Below are 20,710 nucleotides of genomic sequence, written 5' to 3' on the forward strand. Positions count from 1 at the left end.
CTGTTAGGTAATGCTTCCTGTAAACTTTATACTAATAATCACAATATTGAATGAAACATTTTATTTATTGTTTTTATGTAACATTTTATGTAAGCTTTTCTTTTACATTTTATGTAAGATAGTGTATAGAATACCGCAGAAATTACGTATTTTTTGTAGACCAACCCCCGAAATTAGCGGGGGTTGGCCTACACTCGCTAAAAAGCCCTAGAAATCACTCGCTAAAAAGCCCATTCATTTTTCCCATAGACTTTTGGATTCTCGCAAAAAATAAGCTCTGTGTTGAATAAAAGTTTATGACTCTTACACGTTTTGTCCAACAAAATAATCTTCATAGATAAACTACACTTTAATGATTTTTGAAGTCTAAATGAGTTTACTAGAAATATTTTTTTGCTAAATAACAAATAATATCAACATTTAAAAGCAAATTGCTTTATTCATTCAAAAATATTAATTTTAATAAAAAAAATATATAACTATCTCACTTTGTAAGATTCTAAAGGAAAGATAAACCAGGTCCAAAATGACGTCTTAAGTCTCTGTTGTACGTATGACACTAAATTGTTACAAATATAACAAAAATATAAATATTAACCTACTGTTACTTTATCGTTGCATCATCCAGTTTCTTTCACTGTGCATTGACATATACAGGCGCCTCTTTGTCTTTACTGACAGCATCCTAAACCAATAGAATATACGTAAAGCGTACCGTCCCTGTTCATCGACCAATCATGTATGTTGTGGGCGGGACTTCTGCCCTCTTTTGGTTTCAACCGGCGTGGGGACGTAGTGTGGCTGGTTACTGAAGCGGTTATAAGCTTAATATTCGTAAGTAACACAACCTTTGTATTTGTTTCGTTACTTTGTATTTATTAAAATGTGTTACACGCATTAACTGTTTATATCACAAAGCTTTAAGCCTGAAATTGCACGAGGTTTCAGAGAGAACGTCTTGGTTGTCAGCTTAGCTTCGTCTCGAGGCTCGTCTCGTGTTTAGGGAAGCAAGCTATTGTTAAATAAAACATATAAACGGTATCATTTCCCAAACTTTACAACTTATGTGAATTTAATAACAGGATCACACATGTAATACTCTGTAGTAATTTAAAAAATTCATAATAGGAATGATTTCTTTTGATGATGATGTAAGAAAGCACTAGCCTGCATCACACTGAGATCAATGGGGTTGGCTGTCATGAACTAATGAAACAGAAACTATTACAGTAGTCGCATATTGTTTTACCTTTTATTTATTATTATGCTCACGTTTCCTCTTTTATTTTTTTATTTTCTCATGTATGCTAATTAAGTCTTGCAGGTATTTAAATCATGATGGGAAGAACTTCTCTTAATCATCTTTACCTTTTCTAGGAGCATAGAGCATTGTTATCTATGGCTCTTCATCTCACTTTTTTCTGTGCCAAAGCATTCTTCTGTTGTCAGGTGAACCTACTGTGTGTGCCGGACTTGGTCTGCTGGTTTGTTCACTTGACTACTAACGTTGCATTGGAAAATCTTGATGTTCTGAATAGTGAGCAGATGTCGGTGTGGTTTAAACCATGGTTTCAAAACACATGCAAGAAGATGCATGCATGGGTTGAATGGTTATAATGGACGTTGTGATTTGGTAAATGTCCTGGGTATGAAGTGTTTTGAGACCGTTGTTATAGTGGTGTCATAGTTACTGGAGGGATTTTGGTGGTTTGCTGTGGACTAGCTCCGCCTGCTGACTGTTTTCATGCTTTAATCCTGCATCAAATTAAATGGTTTTAAAAAACTATGCTTTTTTAGGTTTTTGCTCATAATTTGAAAATTGTGGTTGCTGTATCTCAATTGGCAAAGCATTATGCTTGCAACACAAGATCTGGGTTCAAACCCAGGAAACACATGTCAATGGACATTTTCATTTGGATAAAAGTGTCTGCCAAATGCATTAATGTAAATAAGTAATGGTATTTTACATTTATATCCACATTTAAATAAGCATGGTCACTTATCCAACTAAAGAAAGAGTCATGTGATGATGTGTCCGCCCATGTCATGCGGATCAGTTATTGTTCACTTGTAAAGACTTTAATTGGTGGGTTGGCAAGCTTTGCTTCCTCACTAATAAGATGACTGGCATGGCTTAGAAAGCATACAAAGTGAAACGTAGGGTGTGCTGCACAAGTATCTAAAACAAAATCACAAAGCATTTGCATGCTTACTCCACCCATGATTTGATGAAACTGGTTTTCTCATTCCTGTATATATGTTTACCTCTCTAGTCCTCTAAGAAAAACACAACCACCATGGACTCTTCACTGACTGCCGCTCAGATCCGTGAGAAGTTCATAGACTTCTTCAAACATAATGAGCACCAGTATGTCCACTCGTCAGCCACCATTCCACTGGATGATCCCACTCTGCTGTTCGCCAACGCCGGCATGAACCAGGTAACGGATTTTGAGCCTTGTTACATAAAAGAATTGATTTCAAGAACATAATTAATTTGAAAAAATGATTTCACCTCCATACTTTTTGTAGTTCAAGCCCATCTTCCTGAACACCATTGACCCATCCCACCCCATGGCCAAACTGCGCCGTGCTGCCAATACACAGAAGTGTATTCGTGCTGGTGGCAAACACAACGACTTGGATGATGTTGGCAAAGACGTGTACCATCACACCTTCTTTGAGATGTTGGGCTCTTGGTCTTTTGGAGACTATTTTAAGGTAAGGGATGGAGAGAAGAGCAGGCTTATGGTTTGTTTCTTCCAATTGTGGTGCGTGTTAACACTGAATAAATGAAACTGCTCATATTGTTGCATCTCGGATACTTCGTTTCTAGCAACTGGCTTGCAAGATGGCACTTAATCTGCTGACCGAAGAGTTTGGCATTCCTATTGGACGGCTCTATGTGACTTATTTTGGTGGTAATGCTGATGCAGACCTGGAGCCTGACTTGGAGTGCAAGCAGATCTGGCTGGACCTGGGGTAAGTAAAAAATTAGTTCAAAGCATAATGCAGTGGCGGCTCGTGAATGCTCATCCGAGGGGCGCAAATTCAAAATAAGTGTTCGGAGTGTCATGTGTTTTGCTTGTGTTTTCAAAATATGTGTTTGTTGCATCATGTGCATCACGTGTTTTGTCAAAATAAGTGCCTGCTGCACACGCGTCAAAACCGTTCATGATAAAAGAGACGCTCACGTTCACAAAATACACACAAGACACTCCCTTAACAGTATACTCTGATTATGCATGAGATTATGCGAGTATCTGGTAAACGCGAGCGTCTCTTTTATAATAAACCCTTTAGACGCGTCTGCAGCAGGCACTTATTTTGACAAGACACATGATGCACATACACGCACTCGATGTGCAAAACACATATTTTGAAATTTACGAACCACACACATGCAGGCTACATACATGTTGTGACGAACTTCGCATTGAGCGCCCTCGAATAAAGAGGTCACCGACCGCCACTGGCATAATGTAATAAATTATTAATATCGCATGAGATTATAAATTGTTTCTTGCTTGACTTTGCTTCATCTCAGAATGGAAGAGTGTCGTATTCTGCCGGGCAGTATGAAGGATAATTTCTGGGAGATGGGTGACACCGGTCCTTGTGGACCATGCAGCGAGATTCACTATGACCGTATTGGAGGGAGAGATGCTTCCCATCTGGTCAACATGGATGACCCCAATGTGCTTGAAATCTGGAACTTGGTGTTCATCCAATTTAACAGGTAAATAATGGCTTATCTTTACCGCATGGGTAAACAATGGTTTATTAAACGCACAGCAGCCACTTATACATTCTTACACCAATATCGACATGAATACGATCATATGACTTGCTTTTTACAATGCAGGGAGTCAGAGACTGTCCTAAAGCCTCTGCCTAAGAAGAGCATTGACACAGGCATGGGACTGGAGCGCTTGGTGTCTGTACTGCAAAACAAAATGTCTAACTACGACACTGACCTTTTCATTCCTTATTTCGAGGCCATTCAGAAGGTAGGGAATAATATTAGAGACGCTTGTTGCCCATAGATCGTTTTTTTTTTACTTCAATGTTCTTGAATCTTAGGGCACAGGTGCCCGGCAATACACAGGAAAGGTTGGCGCAGAAGATACAGATGGTATTGACATGGCATACCGAGTCCTTGCCGATCATGCCCGCACAATAACTATTGCTTTGTCTGATGGTGGCAGACCTGACAACACAGGCAGAGGGTAAGGTTATTGTGTAATGGTTTACTGTGTGCTTGACATAGTGTGAATGTATGTATAACATGTTTATGTGTCTCTGTTTTGGCAGCTATGTATTGAGGAGGATTTTGCGTCGTGCAGTACGATACTCTCATGAGAAGCTTGGTGCACAGAAGGGCTTCTTTGCCTCCCTTGTGGACGTTGTGGTTGAGTCCCTGGTAAGACTTGTTGCTTTAAGACACAGTATCTTTTACCTTTTCAGTGATTCAAAGTGGCAGCATGTAAATATACTTGCATTAGTAGAGTTTTTAGTTGGAGCATCATGCAATCTAAAAATCCTCTCCTAAGAATGATTACTCTACAGGGTGATGCTTTCCCTGAGTTGAGGAAAGATCCAGATATGGTGAAGGATATCATAAATGAGGAAGAGGAACAGTTCCTCAAAACCCTTAGCAGGGGACGTCGGATATTGGACCGGAAGATCCAGAGTCTGGGAGACAGCAAGACCATCCCAGGTAAAGAATGAAACATTACTAAGAGTTAGGGCTGTGACAGGTGTTAAAAGCGTGCAGTGCCTGGGGTGAAAAATATAAAGTACAATGTCGCCCGGCGAGATGCCTTCGAGTTTTTGTGAACGAGTGCTTGAGCTTATGAGCACTCACTGTCAGAAAAAGAAATCAATGCCTATGAACATGCACGTTTGTTAAGAAACGTATATCTGATCCTCATTTACATTTTTATATTTGAAAAATATATGTATGCCTATATGTGTCAATGCATGCCGGTGATTCTCACGAAATTTGTGTTCAGCATCAGAATAAAAAAAAAACTTGAAGCCAATTTTATTTTGCCCATTTTAAGATTAAGGTCTGAACTTACTATAACTATTATTTTTAGAGGATTTAAACATATTTCCAGATTATCATTATAAAAAAGATCATTACCGCAACATGATATTATATAAAATATATGCATTTACAAACTCATGTTTCGGTAATAAGAACTAAAAAGTTGTCTAGGTACTATGACAAACAAAATTAAAATTTTTATCTGGAGAGAAAAAATAAGAACTGCTTACCTGGTAGCCATCTTGAGTGTCACAGTCAATTATGTCCCTTCCAACAATTTTTTTTTAAAAATGTTAGTTTCTTAAGGGCTTAAACACTGATTGAAAATTGTGGCGGGGGATTAGAAAATTTTTCTTGGACACATTTATATTCCTTATTATTGTCTCTACATTAACCAATGATCACCAAACACCACATGTTTCTTTACTGTAAATGTTTATAGTATAACATGCACTGAAGCTTTTTATTTTTAAGATTTTTTAATTATAAATATTTCCATGTCAAAGAACCCAAATCCAGTCATGGACACATTGCGGTAATGAAAATTTTCTCCTTAAATGTGGAAAAACAATAAAATTGGTCTTTGTATGATGTCATTTGAAATCATGTGCAAAATAGTATGTGAAGAAATGTTTGTAACTGTATGTTTCTTATTTTGACACTCTTACTTTGCATTTACTTTTTTCATCAAAATGTTTCATGACACCTCATAAGTCTAATTTTGCGAGAATCACCCATGTGTGCGTGCCCACACACATTCTATAACCACGGTACCACACCGGTTAATTGGTGCATTACCAATTTACCATCACCGTGGTAAAATACTGCCAGCGTCACAGCCCTACTAAGAGTCATAGCCACTTCTTAACACCATAAGAGATAAGAGAATATTGTATCTAACTTAAGTGTTGCAATTGTTTTGTAGGTGACACTGCCTGGCTGCTATATGACACCTATGGTTTTCCTCTGGACCTCACTGCCCTGATCGCTGAAGAGAGGGGGATGGGGGTGGACATCCAGGCCTTTGAGGAAGAGAAGAAAGCTGCTCAGGTAGGAAGTCTTTGTCTTTATTTTACAATATTTGTAAAGAGCAGACTAACAAAGTTTTATATCACAATCTATTTGATGTGAACAGGTCTTATAATTTTTTTTACCTATGCACGCAGATAAGGTCTCAGGGAAAAGGGTCTGGTGATGTGGACCACATTATGTTGGACATCTACGCCATCGAAGAGCTGAGAAACAAGGGTATGGCTGCGACAGATGACAGCCCCAAGTATCGCTACACTTCAGATGATAACGGCAACTATGGTAAAATTCCCATCCACACATTTGTTGTTCTGTGTATGTAAGTTTGTGTCTTTATGACTGATGTGTGTGTGTATATATATATCTCAGAGTTTAAACAGGTAGTCGGCACAGTGTTGGCTTTAAGAAGGGAGCGTGCATTCGTCGACGAGGTGACCACAGGACAAGAGTGCGGAGTGCTGCTTGATCAAACCTCATTTTATGCTGAGCAAGGTGGACAGAGCTTCGATGAAGGTTACATGCTTCGAGAGAATGACTCTGCTGAGGACGTAAGAGACAGAGTTTTGTGAAGAACTTTATTTTCTTTGATTAGTTGCTTAATTTTGATTTGTCACTTTTTTGTGCTACAGAGGATGGAGTTCACAGTGAAGAATACTCAAGTGAGAGGAGGATATGTCCTGCATATTGGTACAGTGTATGGGTCACTAAAGGTTGGAGATCGCCTAACGCTTCATGTGGATGAGGTACGAGAGACATATTGTTTGAGAATTAAGTTGACAAATCCCAATCTGGCATGACATGGCAATGTTTCCAGTGCAAGTACTTTGTAAAAGACATTGAAAGAAAACATCGTGCACAGCATGCAACATAATGCCTCTCTGTTCTTCAGGCTCGTCGTAGGCCGATCATGAGTAATCACACCGCCACACACATCCTTAACTTTGCCTTGCGTTCAGTGCTGGGTGAGGCAGATCAGCGGGGCTCTCTGGTTGCTTCAGACCGACTGCGGTTTGATTTCACCGCCAAAGGAGCTATGAGCACGGATGAAGTGAAGCGCACAGAGGAGATCGCCTGTGCTACGATTCGTGATGCCAAGGTCAGACATTTTACAGACTTTTAAACTATACTTAAAAAGTTGAAGGGACACTCCACTTTTTAAAAAATATGCTCATTTTTCAGCTCCCCTAGAGTTAAACATTTTTTTTTACCGTTTTGGAATCCATTCAGCCGATCTTCGGGTCTGGCGGTACCATTTTTAGCATAGCTTAGCATAATCCATTGAATCTGATTAGACCATTAGCATCACGCTTAAAAATAACCAAAGGGTTTTGATATTTTTCCTATTTAAAACTTGACTCTTCTGTAGTAACATTGTGTACTAAGACCGGAAAATTAAAAGTTGCGATTTTCTAGGTCGTTATGGCTAGGAACTATACTCTTATTCTGGCGTAATAACCAAGGACTTTGCTGCCGTAACATGGCTGCAGCAGGCGCAATGATATTACACAGCGCCTGAAAATAGTCCCCTTGGTTACTTTCAACAAAAGCTAATGGTCTAATCAGATTCAATGGATTATGCTAAGCTATGCTAAAAGTGGTACCACCAGCCCTGGAGATCGGCTGAATGGATTCCAAAACGATAAAAATCAAATGCTTAACTCTAAGGGAACTGGATAATGAGCATTTTTTTAAAAAAACTGTAGTCTCCCTTTTATGTTTATTTCCTTTTACTTTCAAGGCAGTCAAAACAGAACTTTATAAACGTGTGAAATCTTTCTATTGAGTATAGTTTCAAAGTTTACTTGTTCTGACACAACTTTTGTATCTTCTTTCACATGCTGAGTAACATCTCTGTGTATCTTCCTCCAGGCTGTCTACGCTCTGGATGCTCCTCTTGCAGCCGCTAAAGCCATCCAGGGTCTGCGGGCTGTGTTTGATGAGACGTACCCTGATCCAGTCAGAGTGGTTTCTATCGGTGTCCCTGTGGAGGAGCTGCTGGCCGACCCGAACAGCCCTGCGGGCTCCACCACATCCATCGAGTTCTGCGGTGGAACGTATGAACATTAGACTCTAAACTTCAAATGTAGCACTAGTAGGCTTACCTCACTAGTTTAATGGCTCTCTTATAAGATTCTGCATAGAGAAGCTGTGCAACCATTTTTTCTCTTACCGTAGGCACTTGCAGAACTCAAGTCATGCTGGGCCGTTTGTGATCGTTTCGGAAGAGGCCATCGCTAAAGGAATTAGAAGAATTGTGGCAGTGACTGGAGCAGAGGCTCAGAAGGTTTGAAGGGGGTGGGGCCAACACAAATAAGCTCTCGTTTCCGAGTTCCTATTTATTTCTTCAAAGTTTTTTTTTTTTTAATTGTGTTGACTCTTTAAACTTTAAGCATTAAGAGAGTGGCATCTTTTGACAGGCCCAGAGGAAAGCTGATGCCTTGAAGGTGAGCCTGGATGCCATGGCAGAGAAAGTTAAAGCTCAAACCGTCCCCAATAAAGATGTTCAGAAGGAGATTGCTGATATGACAGAGGTGAGATCTTAGTCAACTCAATCTGCTTGTGCCTGGCCAAAACAAATGCATGTAAACTGCTAATTTACACTTTTTTACGTTTGTACCCTGTGTGTTTGCTTGTGTTCAGTCGCTGGGCACTGCTGTGATCTCTCAGTGGCGGAAAGATGAGATGAGGGAATCTCTAAAGGGTCTTAAGAAGATCATGGATGATCTGGACCGTGCCAGCAAGGCTGATGTACAGAAAAGGGTAAGAGGCCTAGACATGATGGAATGGTTAATATCACAGACACCGCATCCAAAATCATCTACTTCTATACTATGTAGTAGGCGAAAATCAGTATGCGAGGCAAGTAGTATTCAAAAAACAGTAAGTATCTGGCTGACTTACTACTTACTACCAGCTAGATTTTTAAGTGTGCATTCGATGGACACCTTACTCTACTATCAGGCCACACAAACCGATTCACAACCAAATTCAATGAAAATAGCGGAAATCAATAAACTGGGTAGCTCTTAGAGTGATTTGGGTACCAAGAAAATTACTCCTTGTGATTTAATTGTACTTCTTTAACATTGCACAAATAAATTATGATTGTGGTTCTGATTACATCATAGGCCAAAGAAGCTTTTTTTTAATGTTTAACTCTCACCCCCTAAATGTGTTAGGATATCAATGAAAACACACTGTGCAAAATTTTTAATTGTTCCTACAATATCTAGAGGTTGCTCAAAGCCTTTGAATATTTTCAAAATCACATTTTTGCAAATACTGTACCATTTTAAAAAACACAACACACATAAAACTTGCTTCTTGGAGGGTAACTTTGTTCCAGTTATTTCAGTCTCTTCTGATCCGAGTAACCATATAGCGGACTTGATTCGTGTTGCTTCAGTAATTAGTCCCTTTCACACATACAGTCTTTACTGGTAATTTACTGGTAAATTGCCGTTAACATGTCATGTGTGAACAGAACCTTTCCGGTAAATCAGTGCTCCCAATTAGAGGTCTACACGGGTCCAAAAATTCCTACCCGAACCCGATCAGACCCGTAAATGTGCTACACTGAACCGACCCGGACCCGCCTGTTGTTTTGAAAGCTGGACCCGGAACCGACCCGGACCCGTCTATTATTTAAAAGCTGGACCCGGATCCGACGCGGACCCGTCTATTATTTAAAAGCTGGACCCGAACCCATCCGTGAAGACACAGACCCGACCGGCAAATATTCTTTAGCTAAATGTTATTAATAAGTCAATAAACAAGTAGCGAAAATTAAACTTTTTGTCTTACCCATAACGTTAGAAGTTGTCTTCTCCCTCCTTGTACCTGACTGTGTGTGATGCACAATCCTTATTTCCAAGAAAGTTCCATCCATGTTATTCCTCTCTTGACGATTGAAATGTTTAATGCTTATTCCAGCATTAAAATTAAAATTTGTTGTGTAGCGGGTCAACATGCTTAATAATGTTTGCCCATTTGGATTATAATAACTAGATCTCGTTCATTGTCATAGCTGATGTCGTTAGCTTTACTTTTATATAATCTCTGTGCTCTTTGAGCAGAGTCGCGAAAACTTTAGATATAACAGCAAGACGGTCAATTTATAATATTGTTATAAAAATTATAGAAGTCACGTCAGTGCAAAATGCGCGGTACGGCGGAATAGGTCCTGCCTTCTAAATAAAATAGCCAATTGTCAAAGGTAAAGTCATTGCGTCTCACTGCAGAAGCTCCTGACTGGCAGCCAGAGAAACATTACAAGAGCGCATGCGCGTTAGCTGCCTGGTTGTAGCAACCAAATATACACTTATTAACACACCATTAGTGTCATAGAAAAAATGTATACGACAGTTCATATAATTTTTTGTTTGTGGAGAAATATTTTATTTAAATGTGAGTGGGTGTTCTCCGAGTCCGATCGACCTCGGGTATTACCCACAATGTTAAACAGACCCGGACCCGAAGTAATAGATTGAGACCCGACCCGGACCCGGCTGATCATTTAAAATATAGACCCGAACCCGTACGGGTCCCGGGTCTTCGGGTCTCGGGTCTTCCGTGTAGACCTCTACTCCCAATTTACCAGTAAGACAGGTTGTAAGATTACCAGTAATTTACCGGTAAGCGCTGTGTGTGAACGAAAATTATAGGATTACCGGCATTTAGAACGGACGACGTCAGACCGCGCCGACAGCTTCGGGCCAATCATAGTGTTTTAATACAGATGACGCGTTTACCCCCGCAGTGTTTACTGACGTTTCCACACACATGCTGCTTGAAAGTTGAGCACACCTGAAGTTTACGTCCACATTTCTTCACCAAAGTTGTTTAAAACAGCTTATCGCCGAATTGCCGACGTCCTTAGCACGCCCTCTGTGAAGCCTAAAGTGCAAACAGTAGTGTTGTTAAAAACGCATTTTCGGTTTGACGTCGTCTCATTCAATGTTGTTTGGTCATGAGCAACTTCGCGACTGTTTACCACACATACTTCCGCTTTCTCAACAAATTTACCGGTATTTTGATACTGATGTGTGAATGATGTCTTACTAGTAAAAAAACGGAACGCCACTGCGTGTGTGAACAGCACATTTTTGTATTTACTGGTAAATTCATTCTGGTAAATTCATGGTAATTTACCAGAATTACTGTGTGAAAGAGGCTATTGTCTCAGTGTATATTGTCTATTGTGCTTCATTCACATTGAAGCTTTCTTGCTTTGAAAGACATATCACAACTCAAACAGAAGTTTAAAATGCATGGAGCATGGTCAAAAAAGTCCATTGCTGCCATAAGTATAATATTATTAAACAATTGTACATGCTATCACATAATACGCAAATGTGTTAAACTTCAAAGGTCTTGAGCAACCTCTAAATATTAATTAATAATGAAAAAAATTGCCCATTTATTTATTCAAACATATTGGTGGGGTAAGAGCATGAACTTTTAAAAGTTGAAAAATAAGGACCACCCTAATACAGTTATATATCTAATTCAGTATGTACTATCACAGTACACAATTTTGGATGCACCGAGAGATTATTTATATAAGTCATCAAACAAATCTAAGCACATGATTAATTGTAGGTTCTGGACAAAACAAAAGAGATCATTGACAGCAACCCAAACCAACCTCTGATCGTCATGGAGATGGAGACTGGAGCATCCGCAAAGGTAACTGTCCCACTTGCTGTTTTTAAATTGCGAGTATGTAGAAGTGAATGTCGTTTTCTAATTGTCTTTTTTGTAGGCGTTGAACGAGTCTTTGAAACTGTTGAAGACAAATTCTCCTCAGACTGCTGCTATGCTTTTTGCTGTGGACAACGAAGCGGGCAAAATTATCTGCTTGTGCCAAGTTCCCCAGGTAAACTGATTCAAAGAGTTGCTGTATTTTAACTTTAAAGGAACAATATGCAAGAAATGTATATCAATTAATCATAAAATGGCCCTGATATGTCACTAGACATTAAGAAATCATTTTCATTTCAAATACTTATATCACTGACAACAGTGGTCCGGCCAGGATATTGTCATTTAAAAAGTGGAGTTGCAGCTCTCAACTGATGTTTATGTTGTCATGTTGTGTATTGGCCACCAGTTGTCTGATTGCAGTACCAGTTTTAGCCACAAGTTTTGTGATTGCAGTACCAGTTTTGGCCACAATCCTACATACTGTTCCTTTAATGATGCCAGACAGATTCTACATACATAAGCATTATTAACAGAAAATCACTAAGACTGTAGTCCAATTAGTCAACTGTTATATACGTTTGCAGGATGTGGCAAACCGTGGCCTCAAGGCCAATGAGTGGGTCCAGGAAGTGTGCCCTCTACTGGATGGAAAAGGCGGTGGTAAAGATATGTCCGCTCAGGCTACAGGAAGAAACACAAACTGCATACAAGAGGCTCTGCAACTTGCCAACGAGTTCGCCCGACTCAAACTGGGTGAAAATTAATGAGCGATATAGGTGTCAAATCTTCTAGTTCTGCTTGCTGAAACTGGACATTTTAGGTTGGAAAATGTGAAAACTGTACAGAAATGTGGCAATTGTAAATTATGGATAGGAAGGGAAATAATGACTGCCCCCTCTATTCATTGAAGAACTGCACCTGGGGGAACACTTGTGTAATATTTGATCAATCCAACTGTCCAGTCTCTGATGCTCCACACACAGGGGCTATGCATGCTTTTCTTAATACATTTAGATTAACAATGTTAAATACTTTGCTGCTAGGTAAATGCTGTTTCATTACCAGTCTTGTCTTTTTTTGAAAATATGATGGGGAAAATAATTGTCATTCTCTTTTATCATAACATTTGCCATGACAGTTTTTAGCATTATGGAGATCTGTCTCTGTCTGGAGGGATGTTGTAATGGTTCAAGCAAACAAAGGCTTGTAAAAATCAATCACAAGCAACATTAATGTCTTTCACTAGCATTTCTAATCTCTGTTATGGGAAAATGAGCCATCAGTCACCTGTCACATGATTTATGTATCACTTGCTAACGGTAATAAAAATCTGTGGTGTCAAATTAGTTGTTTAGTCATTGTTCTGTGAAATGGTATTTATTTTAAAGGTCAAATAACACACGTTGTTTCTGTTCGTTTTCTTTAAAAAATTCTGATAATTTACTCACCACCATGTTATCCAAAATGTTGATGTCTTTCTTTGTTCAGTTGAGAAAAAATTATGTTTTTGAGGAAAACATTCCAGGATTTTTCTTATTTTAATGGACCCCAACACGTAACAGTTTTAATGCAATTGCAGTTTCAAAGGACTCTAAATGATCTCAAACGAGGCATAAGGGTCTTATCTAGCGAAACGATTGTCATTTTTGGCAATAAAAATAAAAATATGCACTTTTAAACCACAACTTCTTGTCTTTCCCCGGTCCTATGACCCTAGACCTTCCTCTACAGGATTAATTGTCATCATTTATAAAACATGAAGCACACATTTCAGTATAATAATGTATCATTATTTTGTTTACTTCCCATCTATACATTAATGCTGTGTTTTGGGAGATACGAAGTACCTGTTGTTTACCACTAAAATCCTCAACTACACCATTAATTTGCATGTAAAAATAATTTTTTTATAAAAAATTCACATAAATTATAATATAAATTTCATTTAAATAATTTTTAGATCTCGATCTAGATGTTATGTGTTTAATTTCGGCTATCTGCTGGTTAGAAGAAAAACATAAAAGAATTACAGTCTAGGAAATAAGTCATTTTGACAAGCAGAGGCCCATAGAGACCCATTCATTTCACTGGATATGGCCAACTGCTCACATCACTACTTTAGTGATACATTTTGTGAATTTATGTATATATAAACATTGAAAATGACATTAAAAATAAATATTATTTCAAATAGTAGAATTTCTTATAGTTTTGATGCGTTTTTTATGTCTGTTTTTACTAAATGTTACAGAAATTTGTGTGTGTGTGTCCTGTGTGAGCATTAGAGGCCACCACTTTACATCTTTGTTCTGCATCTGTGGCTGTTTTTTCCCCCCAATTCTATAAAAAATGTGTCAGTCATACTTTTGTGTTTGTGATTGAGCATGTCTTTTCTGTATTGCATTTGTGCTCTAGAACCAGGCCTTCTTTTCCGTGTTGAAATTTTCAGATTTATTCTGGATGCAGTGATTTTTGTTTACACACAAAAATGATTTTTTGCGTTTCCCTTTCATTTTCAATGTGGGTAATTCTGACCCCCAAGGGCCTCTTTTGTAAAACATCATCTTCAGAACGACCGAATCAAGCCCAGTTTTTTTATATGAATATTGACAGATAATGTAGAGAAGTCACAAAATCTTATTCCACTGAGATGAAGGGAAACATTTTTTAACTAAAGAAAAGTGGCTTGGGGCAATCTCGACCCCAAGGGACTTATAAGGGTTAAAACAATCTAGAAGTCACACAACGGGACAAACTTTTTATAGTTTATTTAGTACAGTAGAATAAAGATTAAAAACAGTTTATAATCACACAGAGACTGAGGATGTGAAAAGAACATAGACCCAAACGTCACTATAACCAACACGAATGTGACATTAATGAGAGCAAACACAGTGGCACAGTGAGGATATGTACAGTCTGTGTTGAAGAAGTCAGATTTAAGGTTTTCGCGCACATAAAATGGGATTCAAGATTAAGTTGATAGTGGAGTAAATAGGACACACGTTTGTACCCTTCACCACCATTTTATTAAAGTCCTGTCAATTTAGTCTTCAACTTTACACGTTAAAAATGTTCACTCTCTGGATGCTGAAGGTTTCAGATTAGCATAAATAAGAGCAGCAGAAAAAATGAAGCATTAAAGTTTGCATTCATTTAGTATTCAACATCTCTGAATTACATTCCTCTAACCCCACAAAGTATTCAATACTACAAAAACCTCTTAAAGGTGCAGTGTGGAATTTTTTTTAGAAGGATCTTTTGACAGAAATGCAAAATATTATACAAAACTATATTATCAGGAGTGTATAAAGACCTTTCATAATAAACCGTTATGTTTTTATTACCTAAGAATGAGACGTTTTTATCTACATACACAGAGGGTCCCCTTACATGGAAGTCGCCATTTTGTGCCACCATGTTTCTACAGAAGCCCTTAACGGACAAACTTTTTTTACTTAGTTGTCTCCGAAGAAGACATGTTTGTCCGGTGGTGGTTACCGTAGCTTCTCTATGCGTTTCAAAAGCGAGGGGTTAGCAGTGAACTGAGCCATTGGTTGCAATTCGCAACCTCACCACTAGATACTGCTAAAATTTACACACTGCACCTTTAATTCGAATTAATTATCATACAAGGACTGAAAGAAAGCTTCTTAGAAAGTTTGTCTATAATCCCTAAATTAATTGTTCAAGATTTTCCTAAATATCATTAAACTATACGGTTATCTTGTGGCACAGAATCAGCTAACTAGAACTCTGTAATTAGTCAATACTGGTAAGACAGCCTTATAACAAAAAAACAACCATCTGAAGAACTTCAAAATCCAACTTATCTTGCTTTCCTCAAGAACAAAAAAGTTATTAATAGGATAAAACTCTTTGGCGACAAACTGCTCTCAATATTCCCTAGGAATATTCTACACGAACAGATATAAGGAGGAACAAAAGTTGTCACTGGGACCTCTTCAAAAAGTGCACTTTTCTACCTAAAATGTGCACATTGGTACCTTAGAGGTTCCACAAAGGTACATATCTGTACCAAATGGTACACATGATATTTTTATACCATCCCAGTGACAACTTCTGTACCTTTTTCTGACTGTGTTTATATCAAAGGGCAGTTATTCTATACATTTGTAATACTAGAATATTTCACTGTGAAGTAATCCCTCAGGCTTCAATATAATAAAGCCACTACAGGTGCGCATATCACCATTATCCAGTATATATATATATAGGAAAAGACAATTACATCGACAGCTTATAAAAAAATCAAAAAGCTATCAGGCCCATCACGTGCCACAGGTCTGTTTTAACATCTTTAATGAGACTCCAGAAGCGACGGCAAACACAGGTAGGTAGCTTTTAAATCAACGGGATACATTGGTGACCCTAATGGCAAAGGCACGGCACTTGGCTTAGCGCAAAGTAAAGCAGATGAGAGGGTGAGGAAAAGCCGTGAATGTTTCCAGAGCACGTGTAGATGGAGAACAGCTGGTGGGTGCCCTATTTTAAAGCCCAGATTTGTGCGAATGTATGTCAATAAATGCGTCTAAGACGACTAAAGGGGGAAAAGAAACTCCAGTTTGAGGTTAGCTGTGCTCTGGAAAGAGACGGTGTCCATAAGCAAGGACAAGGCACGCAAGCATGTGGGTGTGTGTGTGTGAGCATTCACACACCGAAATAGCTGATATGTCTACATTTGAAAAAACTAGTGCACCTGAAGGTGAAAATGTGGAAAGCTCATTCTGCTTACTCTTCATACTGTCTAACACTTATAAAAGGTAATAAATTATACAAGAGAAACCAAAAACTTGGTGCAGAAATGCTAAAAAAAATACTTTGATGGTGACTGACTGAACAGCAGGCTAAAGGCTGTGAATTTTTACAAGAAACACCACCAACATGGTGATCCAAGATACTGATGTTCCACTTTTCAACATCCAGTGCTTTTGGCATGTGAACTTTATTTCATTTCCATCACTAAACCCTTGGTGGCAGCATATAAACATGGTTACATTTGTTTCAAGATGGTGGTTGGCTGAAGATCAATATTTAAACTATCACTGTTCACAGTGCACCTCTAAACCCTTAACACAGCTTGATGAATGTCGCTCTTGAGTTTATACACAATATTCACAATGGACTGCGCCAGTGGTTTCGATTCACTTAAACTCGTGATGTTTAGAAGAGGCTGCCTTTCATTTTTCTTCGCATTTGCAAAAACATCTAAATGAAAATACATGGATTGCAGTGAGCACACATTGATTCAAGCTTATGGCAAGAATGCTTTATAAACACTCAAGCCTTAAAATATATTATAAAACAAAAAAGCTTGCTTTTACAGTACGAACGTGTAAACTTTCACGCAACCACATGCGCCTAGTGACGTACAAAATGTAACTGTTGCGGAGCGCTATATACCATAGTGAACGATCCACAGTGTCCAAGCTTTAAGTTGTAATGAATCACAGAGTACTACTAGATTATATTATGGATACTGAATATGGTGATTGTTGGTTTAACCCATCAAGAACATGTTGGATCGGCTGATTCACATTTTAATTCCTGCATCATCAGCTTTCAACAAATGTCAAAAATACGAGTTACTTCCATTCCCAGCACGTTTTCCGTACATACTCTTTAGTGGTAATCGCTCGCTAGACAAGTTCCTTATCCTGGTTGAGGTAGGCCTGCAAAGAACAGCACAGTTTATAGTATCGCCTCTCAAAACCACCACATTGTGGGAAGGGGGTGCTGCCCAGAATCCTATCCAGTCAGGACATCCAAAAATGGTGATAAAATCATGGAGACGTAACTTCTCGATCACTGTTAACGGCACAAAAAGTGTGTCAGGTTGATAATGGGTGGTTTTGTTCATCGGTAGGTCAATGTCTTTGCACCTGGTGCCCAGATTCACTTTCCAGGAAACACTGAGATCTTGCCAGCCTTGGTCAGCTTGTCGATGATCTGGGCTTCGTAGTCTGCGTCGTGGACACCTGTTTTACGAAACTCTCCCGAATAGCGGTTCTGCTCCCAATAATGGTGCCAGTTTCCCCGACTGTCAGCCCCGAAACCAAATACATTCACCTGTGAAGACAAACCCAGAAATAAATATTATTAACAGTGCTTAATCCTGGCTAAAGTGTTATGCTGGGTTCAGACCAGCCACGGTAGAAGCGTCAAGCGCGAGTGATTTCAATGTTAAGTCAATGTAAAGATGCGTTGACGCGTGTCTGGAGGTCTCGTGGCACAAATGAGGCATTTAGCGCGTACAAACTCGCGCGTTTCCTGCGGCAACGCTCAATTCACGTGAACTAGATGCGCAAATGGTGCGAATTGAGCGTTGCCGCAGGAAATTTGAACCTTGGCGGAAAAACGTGCCACATTAACCAATCAGGAGCTTGCTCTATTAGTGACGTGATTACAGAAAGTGAGCGGAGTCGCAGAAGCCCCTCCCATGCGTGCGAGTAAACTCAAAATGTTTAAGTGGCAAACTAGACGTGGTAGACACGAATTTGACGCCTCAAATGCGACTGGTGTGAACACACGATTAAATTAAACTCGTTTCTATTATCATAATTAGATTTTGAGTCATTAACTTCGACCGTACTCAGTTTATATTTAAGATAAAGTAATCTGTCACGATATGCATGCTTTGTATCCCTACGAGTCAAACTACCCTGTCGAAAGCTGCGTGTTCGAAAATTAACTGTACTCCAGGCTTAAGTCTCACCTCATCACACACATGCAGAGCGAAGAATAAGACCAGCATGCCAGTGGATGGATAGCGGCCATGATGTCGTGTCCAGCGGTCATGGATGTATTTAAAGAAAGCAGGGTTGAAGATCTGAACCTAGAGGACATAAAACCAGGAGTTATTAACCAAACCTGATGCACAAAACCTTTTGTAGCATCATTCTTTTCTTTGTGGGAAAATTGAGTGAGGTTAATAGCATTTATTTTGGGTTGCCGAATGTATTACCTTGTCTTTGTCAACACGCAGGAACTGCTTTACTGGGGCGTAAGTACTAAAAGAAACAGAAAAGGTGATTGAGTTAGTCTTCCAGCATCTCGTTTCATAAAAAGCACCAGGTTTGACAGCTTATAAGTTTTAGTGTTTATAAGAGAAGCCCAGAATATTTTTAAAAAAATGATGTGTATGTGTGTACAGAATATATGTACGTATATCGGCACATATATAGCAGTATACACAATTGTACAAATGGGTGATTCTCGCGAAATTAGACTTATGAGGTGTAACAAAACATTTTGATAAAAAGTAAATGTAAAGTAAGAGTATGAAAATATGATACAAACATCTCTTCATGTACTATTTTGTACATTATTTCAAATGACATCATACAAACCAATTTTGTTTTTTTTTCACATTTAAGGGGAAAATTTTCATTACCGCAACGTGTCCATGACTGGATTTGGGTTCTTTGACATGGAAATATTTATAACTAAAAAATCTTAAAAATAAAAAGCTTCAGTGCATCAATAATAAGGAATATAAATGTGTCCAAGAAAAATTTTCTCATCCTCCGCAACAATTTTCAATCAGTGTTTAAGCCCTTAAGGAACTAACATTTTTTAAAAAATTGTTGGAAGGGACATAATTGACTGTGACACTCAAGATGGCTACCAGGTAAGCGGTTCTTATTTTTTCTCTCCAGATAAAAGTTGAAATTTTGTCTGTCATACTAGTACCTGGACAACTTTTTAGTTTTCATTACTGAAACATTAGTTTGTAAATGCATATATTTTAATGTAATATCATGTTGCGGTAATGAAATTTTTTTATAATGATAATCTAAAAAAAAGTAAATAATTCTATAGGAAATATGTTTTAAATACTATAACATATATTTTTAGAGGAAGTTCAGACCTTAAAGGAATAGTCTACTCATTTTCAATATTAAAATGTTATCACCTTAACCAAGAATCGCCGACACATCCCTCCATCATCTGTGCGCGTGCACGCAAGCGCTGGAGCGCGCCGCGACGCCTCGACAGGACCCAGCCTAGCCCCATCCATTCAATGCTACCATCCAGAGACAAAGCTAGAAGTGACCAAACACATCAACGTTTTTCCTATTTAAGACGAGTAGTTATACGAGCAAGTTTGGTGGTACAAAATAAAACGTAGCGCTTTTCTAAGCGGATTTAAAAGAGGAGCTACATTTTATGGCGTAATAGCACTTTTGGGAGTACTTCGACTCGGCGCAGTAACACCCTCCCTCCCAAAAGTGCTATTACGCCATAAAATATAGTTCCTCTTTTAAATCCGCTTAGAAAAGCGCTACGTTTTATTTTGTACCACCAAACTTGCTCGTATAACTACTCGTCTTAAATAGGAAAAACGTTGATGTGTTTGGTCACTTCTAACTTTATCTCTAAATGGTACCATTGAATGAATGGGGCTAAGCTAAATGCTATTGAAGCGTCGCAGCGCGCTCCATCGCTTACGTGCACGCACACAGATGATAGAAGGATGTATCAACAATTCTTAGTTAAGGTAATAACATATTTTAATATTGAAAATGAGTAGACTATTCCTTTAATCTTAAAATGTGCAAAAAAATTGGCTTCAAGGGCTTTTAAAAAAAATCTGATGCTGGACACACAAGTGTGGATTTCGTTAGAATCACCCATATAGGTATCATTTTCACGTCTGTGTTACTTGTCTTACAAGCGGATTTGTCCGGTGGAGAGGGCGCTGGTGATCCACAATAAATCGAGAGTTTTGAAGGGCACCAGCACAAAGCTAACGTTGGCCGCCAGGTTCTTGGCACTCTCTGGGTACATGAAGTGGTGTGTTGTACGACTGCCTGCGTCCTCTTCATAGCCGACAGTGGGAGCCAGGTTTATCCTGGAACACAGACCCGAGTGAATTAGACCGTGAAAAACTCACTTCCA

At 38.8% G+C, this 20,710-nt stretch overlaps 2 protein-coding genes across 5 annotated transcripts in view; one reads left to right on the top strand and one right to left on the bottom strand.

Moving 5' to 3' along the window:
- The first annotated feature begins 674 nt into the window (after positions 1 to 674).
- On the top strand, positions 675 to 13,131 carry aars1 (alanyl-tRNA synthetase 1). Of its 2 annotated transcripts, XM_055173346.2 has the most exons (22): positions 753 to 834; positions 1,378 to 1,449; positions 2,274 to 2,441; positions 2,533 to 2,721; positions 2,837 to 2,982; positions 3,548 to 3,739; positions 3,866 to 4,010; positions 4,084 to 4,229; positions 4,315 to 4,423; positions 4,570 to 4,720; positions 5,979 to 6,103; positions 6,220 to 6,364; positions 6,452 to 6,630; positions 6,712 to 6,825; positions 6,972 to 7,178; positions 7,952 to 8,136; positions 8,258 to 8,366; positions 8,500 to 8,613; positions 8,723 to 8,842; positions 11,684 to 11,770; positions 11,847 to 11,960; positions 12,373 to 13,131. In XM_055173346.2, the coding sequence occupies exons 2-22, from the start codon at positions 1,399 to 1,401 to the stop codon at positions 12,550 to 12,552; spliced, it is 2,976 nt and encodes a 991-aa protein (XP_055029321.2). In that variant the 5' UTR covers positions 753 to 834; positions 1,378 to 1,398; the 3' UTR covers positions 12,553 to 13,131. The 2 variants fall into 2 exon arrangements, with proteins under 2 accessions (XP_055029322.2, XP_055029321.2); XM_055173347.2 differs by lacking the exon at positions 1,378 to 1,449 and having other exon boundaries at positions 675 to 834.
- Positions 13,132 to 14,541: 1,410 nt separating this feature from the next.
- The window catches only part of st3gal2 (ST3 beta-galactoside alpha-2,3-sialyltransferase 2), a 29,497-nt gene continuing 23,328 nt past the window's right edge, over positions 14,542 to 20,710 (bottom strand). For all 3 annotated transcript variants that reach the window (XM_055174218.2, XM_055174217.2, XM_055174216.2), the window contains 4 exons: positions 20,484 to 20,663; positions 18,774 to 18,819; positions 18,525 to 18,644; positions 14,542 to 17,878 (listed from right to left, as the gene is read on the bottom strand). In XM_055174218.2, the coding sequence (XP_055030193.2) occupies positions 17,705 to 17,878; positions 18,525 to 18,644; positions 18,774 to 18,819; positions 20,484 to 20,663 (520 nt within the window). In that variant the 3' untranslated portion in view covers positions 14,542 to 17,704. The remainder of the gene's footprint in view (positions 17,879 to 18,524; positions 18,645 to 18,773; positions 18,820 to 20,483; positions 20,664 to 20,710) is intronic.

This window comes from Misgurnus anguillicaudatus, chromosome 15 (assembly GCF_027580225.2).
Source record: "Misgurnus anguillicaudatus chromosome 15, ASM2758022v2, whole genome shotgun sequence".
NCBI lineage: Eukaryota > Metazoa > Chordata > Actinopteri > Cypriniformes > Cobitidae > Misgurnus > Misgurnus anguillicaudatus.

Excerpts from the sequence above, each read along its gene's own strand:
- aars1 (XM_055173347.2), top strand. The coding sequence starts at position 742 with ATGTTGTGGGCGGGACTTCTGCCCTCTTTTGGTTTCAACCGGCGTGGG. Across the intron at positions 7,179-7,951 it reads CTACGATTCGTGATGCCAAG|GCTGTCTACGCTCTGGATGC; the intron begins GTCAGACATTTT and ends ATCTTCCTCCAG. Across the intron at positions 8,137-8,257 it reads ATCGAGTTCTGCGGTGGAAC|GCACTTGCAGAACTCAAGTC; the intron begins GTATGAACATTA and ends CTCTTACCGTAG.